General features: G+C 41.1%; 1 protein-coding gene across 2 annotated transcripts in view; it reads left to right on the top strand.

Annotated features, from left to right (window-relative positions):
• The window catches only part of Smox (Smad on X), a 24,748-nt gene extending 16,161 nt beyond the window's left edge, over positions 1 to 8,587 (top strand). Inside the window, exons 2-6 of one of the 2 annotated variants that reach the window (XM_018510866.1) lie at positions 4,489 to 4,697; positions 5,179 to 5,396; positions 5,829 to 6,052; positions 6,446 to 6,759; positions 7,269 to 8,587. In XM_018510866.1, coding sequence (XP_018366368.1) covers positions 4,489 to 4,697; positions 5,179 to 5,396; positions 5,829 to 6,052; positions 6,446 to 6,759; positions 7,269 to 7,537 — 1,234 coding nt within the window. In that variant the 3' untranslated portion in view covers positions 7,538 to 8,587. Of the gene's footprint in view, positions 1 to 4,488; positions 4,716 to 5,178; positions 5,397 to 5,828; positions 6,053 to 6,445; positions 6,760 to 7,268 lie in introns of both variants that reach the window. The other variant, XM_018510865.1, reaches the window with a different exon arrangement.

Here is an 8,587-nt window from a genome sequence, read left to right as displayed (position 1 = left end):
TAGCCGGTAGCCGGAGCTAGTAGTCAAGTATAGCGGGTTTACGCTAGGCCGCTTAACTCTTTTTTTCGTACAAACTGCACTCTGTTTACACAGTCGCGAACTTGCTTCGGTCGCGATTATATTAAAGCCATCATCGCGTTTCGAACTATCCCTGCAGTAGGGCGAGCTCGTCCTCCTGCATGCGGTTATCTCCGGTGGGGTCGATACCAGACCATACACTCACTACAAAGTGGACGCGGATGGAATGGAACGAGCGATAATGCAAATATCGAGAATGATTATTCAGTTACGAGTTGTCTTTTTACGAGAACGGTTGTAAATCGGGAGTCTATTTGTCTATTACCTCCATACGGTGTAGAGCAGCCACCGGCCGAGTTCTCTCTCTCTCTCTCTTTGAGGAACGCGCCTAGTCCCTGTCATATTATTGTCGACGATTAAATTCATCGTCTCTCTAATGTGCAACACGACAGAAGATCTCTGGCGATTCGCGACAGGTGACGTTCGCCATAATTAGAGAGAAGTAAGAGCCTGGCCAACGTTCTGGTTTGATAGAAAATGGCGTACGAGTATGTAAGACTTTGAGCTACGGGGAGTTAAAACCGGTGAAACTGGAATTGTTCGAACTGGAATCGATTCCGATCGGAATTATTCCGTTTTCCGTAGGAAATGTAATAGAAATCTAGGAAATAATTGAACAATTTCGATTGGAATTAATTCCAAACAATTCCATAACATGTGTACCCAGTTTTCCCTTTTGATTCTTCTTCGTGGCTCGAATCGAAGAATTAATTGCTACCTATACTTGACGCGTCCATCAGTCTTGGTAACTGTTTGTCACTCATTATGGTCTTGGAAAGTTACAACGACGACAAGTTGTTTGCTCTCCCTTTGAATATTCTACGGGTATCAACACATATCCTGTTACATAAGTTATTTAAGTCGGGCCGTGAATAATGCGTAGGAATGTCGAGAGAATTTGAAGACTATTGCACGCGCAAGTTCGATTATGCGTTCGATTGGTCGAGTGCACAAATGCAAAGATGTAAACGGCCAAATATGACGCTAAACACTCGATCTCCGAAATCTTTCGCTTAGATGCAAATTGAGATGGGGGTAAGTGCGAGATGATACGTTATCAGCGCGGGAAGCGATTATTTCGTAGCCGCAGGGTAAGCTTTAATTAGGCTTCGGAAGCTTCGGTCTAATTCCCCGCGCGCGCGCGAGAGAGAGAGAGAGAGAGAGAGACTGTTTTTATAAAACAGTCAAATTATACCCGCAATTTAAGTTATATTTTCTATATAGGTCGTCGCTGCGCTTCTATTTGACATGACGTTAATTTAATAACTAAAAGGAGTCAAGTTAAACAATTTAACTGAAGAAAATGTATTAATTTCAACTCAAGTTTAGTTTATTATTTACTGGTAATGAGGGGATAATTATATAACCGTTTAATATAGACGTTGTTTACTTGAATCAGAGAAATGAATGAATTAATATTTTTATATTTAGAGAGATACATGGAAGTTAAGTGTTATTTAGCTTAAAGGATTGGGTTACCATTGGTTCTCTGGTGTCTAACATGGTGCATATGAAGTTCGCGGCTGCAGACGCATATTCAACCGTTCCTGAAATATCGCGAACATCCTCCACGTCGCGCCGCCGGAACTCGCGCGGCGAGAATCGACGAGAAGGGACGGGAAGATTCTCACGCGACGGAATCGTGTGCGGGAGATTCCTCATCTTTCACGCGGTTTTATTAGGTTAGGTAACGTTCTCGTCGGTCGGTTATCTCTCGCTATATCTATAATCTATTGTATATATAACGATCGAAGCAAAGCGAGACGTAACTTTCATTTGTAATAAGAGGCCGAGATCATTTCCATTAAGACTCCGTCGCGTCTCTGCAAGAGGAATTTTTAATTCGTCGATCCTCTTTGACAGTGAAATCTTTCTTGTGACGGTTAAACTCAATCGTTAGTTAACTATAATATCACTTGGTTGGAACCAGAAAACAAGTAATTTCACGTCCATCCATGCGATGAAAGTCGCTGCGAGAGATTAACTTGCTGCGGTCGATGATACCTGCGTTGCGAAGAAATTCTGGTCGGGATACTGGCGCGCAATGTTTTCTTTTGTTCCGATTGTCTTGCCATTAGATACGCTGATACGCAGCGGGTGTAGACTCGACCGCGACGTGGGGTTTATTTTGTTATCTAACGCGGCGAGCGGCGGCGACGACGACGACGAGTTCCTCGCGTCGTTTCTTACGTAACAATCACCTAACCGAGAGACGACAGGTAGGCGGTTCTCGCACGAGGGCTTCTTCCTTCTTCGTCCCTTTCGGCGTGCGGTATCCTCGAAGAACCTCCACATTCCCATTGAAATATCTCGCCATCAGTTTCGCTATTTTAATGACTAAATCGACAGGGATGCCGATAATTGAAGCAATCGGATGAATCGCGCGCGTAAATCGAGCGAATCGGCGTTTTTAAATTATTATGTTATGTAATGGATTGCATTGTCACGCAGGAATGATAATTGAGAGCGTTACGCCGAAAGAATGACAGAGAAGGAGAGAGAGATCATACATATACACTTGCGCACATTCACATAAAAAAAATACAAGCGCGAATATATAGAAAAAATTCAAGGCTGCGATGACGTACGTATACGTTATGCATTTATAATAAAAAAAACGGTACATATCTAATCTCATCATAAATTTTATAAACTCGATCTTGGACTATTCTCTTTTCATTACGATTTTACGGACCGACAACAAGGTATTTATTCACTTTGGTGATATATGTATACATTAATACGGTTCGTCTAATCATTCTTTCGGCCATTTCCAAGAAGACATTTCTTTCCTTTCCAACGATATGGGAAAATGCACAAAGATTATCCGTGTCGTCTTGTGGTGAATGTCACGAGGTCACTAAAATTTTAAATCGAGTCAAATAACTTTTTTTTCCTTAATTTTTTAATATAGAGGCGGTAGTAGGAAGTAATAATTTTTGCATTTTAGGACTCTCTCATGATGAATCGCAGGTGCTGGGGTACGCATGGCATATATCTGTGGGACTTTAATTGCAAAATGCAGGCGGGCTTTGTTATTCCGCCGTACTCGCTCTTTAATCGCGCAGGATTACGCGTTGCGCGCGAGAATTTTGCAATTAAATACCGTTTAATTGTACGTCGGCGGAGGATTATCGCAGCAGCGCGATTATCCACTCGTACAGCACCGCGTCGCGGTCTTCGCTCTCGGCGAGCCCGTCATTATTGTCATTTACATCGTCTCAAGGACCTCTCCCCGTATGTCCCCTGCACACTCATAATTCTTTTTTCTTCGCGCATTGTTGTATCGTATACATATAATATATACCTGCCTATCTCGAGCTATTCTCCAGTTATCCTTGCGGCGAATGTTGAATTTTATTCCCCAGTCGGCGCAATATCGACGTTCACCCGGAACTATGATTAATCAACATCAACCTTCTTAATTATTTCTTAGTTATCTGCGATTATCAGCGCCAAGAAGAGAGTTCATTGAGATTCTTATTTTTAACGTAGTTTCTTGTTTTTCTCTCTTAAATAAGTAAAAGCTTTCTCGAATTTTCTTTCATTAATTCGTCGAAATGTTTTACGTTCAACGAAGAGAACGCGCGTTTCCTGTTTGAATTATACCTACTTCCTCATCCATTTGAATTTCAGAATTGATTATCACGTAATTCCAAAGTATTGATGTATTCGACATAATCGGAACGTAACGGAATCTCGATTTGAATCTGCCGGATATAATATCGACGAGTTAAATAGACTGTTGCGGATCAGTTTACCTCTATGATCTCCTCGTCTCTTATTTTGCGTATTTTACATACCAGCACTGGAATTCTGTAACTCTTAACGTAGTTAGTTATGGTATATCCATGCTGGCGCAGGTATTATACATACATATGTTGTAAAAAGGTTGTGAAATATCGATATACTGTAATATTATTGTAGAATCTTAGTGCTGATTCGCTTGGCGAAAGAACATACGGAAACACATAATCTCGCGCTACTCGAAAAATGTCTTGGTGGGAAAGCTTTACGCAGCGAATTCCAGCCGGATTCTTTTTTCTCGCGGATACCCGCCACTTCTCTCGCGTGCTGTACGATGCGCGATGCGATGCAAACCACACACATTTATTCGTAAAATTCCAATAAACCAATCCGCTCGTAATATTTAATAAATGTAACATAAACACAAAACGAATTCAATTACTCAAAATATAAACTTTGAATTTAATTAATTTATTATTTAAAATAAATATATGTGTGTATAGATTTAACAAATGCATCATATCAGTAGAATATATAATATAAATGTAGGTAATATGAAATGAAATGAAATTTGGAATTGAGTAAATTTCTCACTGGATAATTTTCTTTTGTGATCATGAGATGGGGTAAATAAAAATGTAGGTGTTACTTGGACTTTTGCAGGCCTAGCCCGGGCGGTGTCGGCGACAACGGCGTTCAAGGTGTTCGCGGCAAGGGTCTGCCGCACGTGATTTACTGCCGACTCTGGCGTTGGCCGGACCTACAGTCGCACCACGAGCTCAGGGCGATCGAGCACTGCGAGTACGCCTTCACCCAGAAGCGCGACGAGGTCTGCGTGAATCCTTACCATTATCAACGAATACAAACGCCAGGTACGCGAGGGCAGACAGGTGCATAGAAACTTTTATATATTTCATACTCGTTATAGAATACTCTAAAATTAGATAGGCATCTAATGATTATATGAATCACATAATATTAAACATATGGCGCATTGTTTTTTAAATCCATTTTTAAGGAAACCGCGACTACCGTTAGAAAACAACCGTGAAATTATACTTCTATTCTATTGAAATCGTTTCGAGTAACGATAAGTTTTTGACTTGATATAAGTTGGGAAAATAAACAACATATTTACATATAGCGAAGATAAAATTTATATCAACTTGCTCTTTGCGAAGAGGAGAAAGGGCGATGGGCGATCATTGGTATTCGTTTTGCTCGAATTATGTCTTCTCTCTCTCTCTATTTCCGTTCTTCTTTCTCGAGAGAGGGCTGTTAATCGGCCGTTACGACCGTAAGCATAGCGAGACTAGATCGCGTGACTATATCGCGGTGCACGAAACTTTGCAGTTTTCCCAGCCATTCTCGTACCGCGGCACAACCTAGCTAGCGACGAGAACACCGTCCTCTACAACACCTCCCTCGAGGAGCTCAGCGTCAGCGTGCCGGAAAACACGAGCTTCCACGCGACGTTGAATCACCAGCAGCACAATCAGCAGCAGGGCATACCGCAGTCCCCGCAGCAACAACAGCAGCAACAACCAAATAATCCGTACCAAGGAATGCAGGTCGGTAACTGGAATGGATCACGATTAACAAGTTGGCTTACCCAAAGTCAATAGTCAATTTGTTTCCCCATGAAAAAACTCATTTCTCATATCACTCTTATTTTTAATTATTTGTCGCTGTCAATGTGTCACAAGTCACAAATCACAAGTTATAAGTAATAATATATTATAATATAAATAATAATAATAGTTATAAATATAATAGCTGCTAATGTAATATTTTTGTTATTTAAAATGATAAAACAATTTATCATTGTGATGATGTGATCTCTAATTAATTGCATGACCTCATACTCGAACGATATGTATATCTCGTAACACTGATTTTCACACAGATCATGTAGGGTGTAACATCCTATATAGTATAATGAGGGAGAGAACGCGCTGTCGGATTTGGAAATGTGATTACTTGCACATATTATTTATGTTTAGAGCATGCAGGCAACGAGTCCGGCAAGCGTCGGGAGCTTGGGAAGCGTGCAGGGCTCGCCTCATCCCGCTCCAGGATCCATGGATCCACCGGCAGATACGCCGCCACCGGGCTACATCAGCGAGGATGGCGACAATATGGACCACAACGATAACATGTCCCTGTCACGCTTGTCACCCAGTCCTGTAGACGCGCAGCCAGTTATGTATTGCGAGCCCGCGTTTTGGTGAGTTGGTGAACCAGGTTGATTAATGGACATGTTGCGCGTGCAGGTGTAGTATCGCACTCTCCTAAACACATAAACGTAGTGCGTTGTACGTTGTCCGCAAGATTTTAATCGCGAGAGTTTCTAATTCCCCTAGCGATCGCCGCGACAAACTTACGGAACGAACACATCCTCTTTGGAATTTATAGAATTAATATTGACGTGATATGTGATATCGGATTCTAAGAGATCGACATTAATATAAGAATATTAAAAACCGGAAATTAAATTGACAAATTAATTTAGATAATATATTTATTTATTATTCCATCCCGCGATTCATAACTTCTCTTTGCTCTTGATATTCTTCGTCGTACCGTGTTTACCATTTACAACTTTTGTTTTACTTGCCAGGTGTTCAATTAGTTATTACGAGCTAAATACGAGAGTGGGCGAGACGTTTCACGCGTCGCAGCCGAGTATAACCGTGGATGGTTTCACCGATCCAAGTAACTCGGAGCGCTTCTGCCTCGGGTTGCTGTCCAATGTGAATCGCAACACGGTGGTCGAGCAGACCAGGCGACACATCGGCAAAGGTGTCAGGTTGTACTACATCGGTGGTGAAGTGTTCGCCGAATGTCTATCTGATTCGAGTATCTTCGTACAAAGTCCGAATTGCAATCAGCGTTATGGCTGGCATCCGGCTACCGTTTGCAAAATACCGCCAGGTAAGCGAAGAAATTTACCTCCTTACTCATTGTAATTTGCTTTTTCTTTGGACAAGGTCCAAAGAAAAAAAATATGCTTTTTTTACTTCGTTTAGATTTTAAGACAATTTCGTCTTTAAATTATTTCATTACGAGTGTTCCCAAATTCTTTGCATCAGATTTGTGTAAGCGTATTAGCACACGGACAATTTGAAAATTAATTAACTATTAGTTTATTTAGGTTTCTACATTTTCATTCGTTCTTTCCCCACATATATATTTTTTAATCTCGCTTGAATTGAAATTAGTAATTTATCGGAAGCCTTCGAGACCTTCCACATGCGTCTTTCAACGAGATCCGTTTTCAGTGAGACTCTTCTACCTCTACTGCCTGAATTATTCAGTAATTATTTTCCCAATGAATGATTGACGTTTTTTATCTGTATAAAATAATTATTACATAAATAAATCATTTGCTTATCGTTCGTCGTTTTCAGAATCTGTGTCAAATGTATTTTGTTGGCATGCAGGGTGCAATCTGAAGATCTTCAACAACCAGGAATTCGCGGCGTTGCTGTCGCAGTCGGTGTCACAGGGTTTCGAAGCAGTGTACCAGCTGACGCGTATGTGCACGATCCGAATGAGCTTCGTGAAGGGCTGGGGCGCGGAATATCGCCGGCAGACAGTCACCTCAACTCCCTGCTGGATCGAGCTGCATTTAAACGGACCGTTGCAGTGGCTCGACAGAGTACTCACGCAAATGGGCTCGCCCCGCCTACCCTGTTCCTCGATGTCCTAAGTCTTTGCAACCTCCATCCATTCGTTCATGAGAGAAGAACACGTGAGAATATCCTTCGTGTGCTATCGTCGTCGATTGATCGATCCATTCGTTTCTTCTATTCGTTTCATCGCATACGGTATATAAAAGTTGAATCCGTTGTTCAGATTTCCCTCGAACGAACGCTGCTCAGTGACGCGTGTAAAAAGAAGAAAAAGAACGTGTGATCTTTACGCTCGAAGATACAGTTAGTAGTTGAAAGAATCAAGGCTCAGACACAACGCGATATCAAGTTTTCTTCGCGCCGATACTTGGCGGCTTTCTCGAATTGTCGCGCGATCAACCACGAAGCAACGATGTGTGAAATATGTAGACGAAAGGATGAGAAATTGATACGGCGGCGTTCGCACAACAGTTGAATATCATAGTAGATATATTAAAACTTGATGTCCTACTACGGTTTGTTGTGATTGAAGAGAGAAGACACGGTGATGCGCAAGGACGCGAATAAGATACACGGAGCTTCGCCTCGACACACTTATATCGCGCGCATGTGCACCGCAATTGGCGTACACGATATATCCAGGGTGATCATAATCCGAGTTTAGTCGATTCGTAATAAGGAACAAAAAGAAAATGAGAGAGAGAGAGAGAGAGAAAGTGAGTGATATTTATATATATATATATTATATATATATGTATATATGTACTGTGCGCTAACAGAGCTCAGTCTTTTACATATTTTTATTGCTCTTATTCAGGCAGACACAACTATTACAGTCATATTACAGTATACGCCAAATCTTTACCAGATATAATATCTATACATTATACATAATATATTATGTATGTATGTTGATTTTAGCCCATCGTAGTGGAAGGAGTCCACTTGAATATTCTATATTCACACACAACACGCACATATACATACAAATAAACAAACACACACACATGCACGCACGCACGCACATACATATACATACATGTATATATGTCATGTTTTACGATATTTGTTATGGAAGATTACGATAGTATACATATATCAGCGGAAATATCTAAAATTGTTTGCGT

The sequence above is a fragment of the Trachymyrmex cornetzi genome, unplaced genomic scaffold, assembly GCF_001594075.2.
Source record: "Trachymyrmex cornetzi isolate Tcor2-1 unplaced genomic scaffold, Tcor1.1 scaffold358, whole genome shotgun sequence".
NCBI classification, from domain to species: domain Eukaryota; kingdom Metazoa; phylum Arthropoda; class Insecta; order Hymenoptera; family Formicidae; genus Trachymyrmex; species Trachymyrmex cornetzi.
Note: the sequence above shows the minus strand (reverse complement) of the source record. Positions and strands in the feature narration are given on the sequence as shown.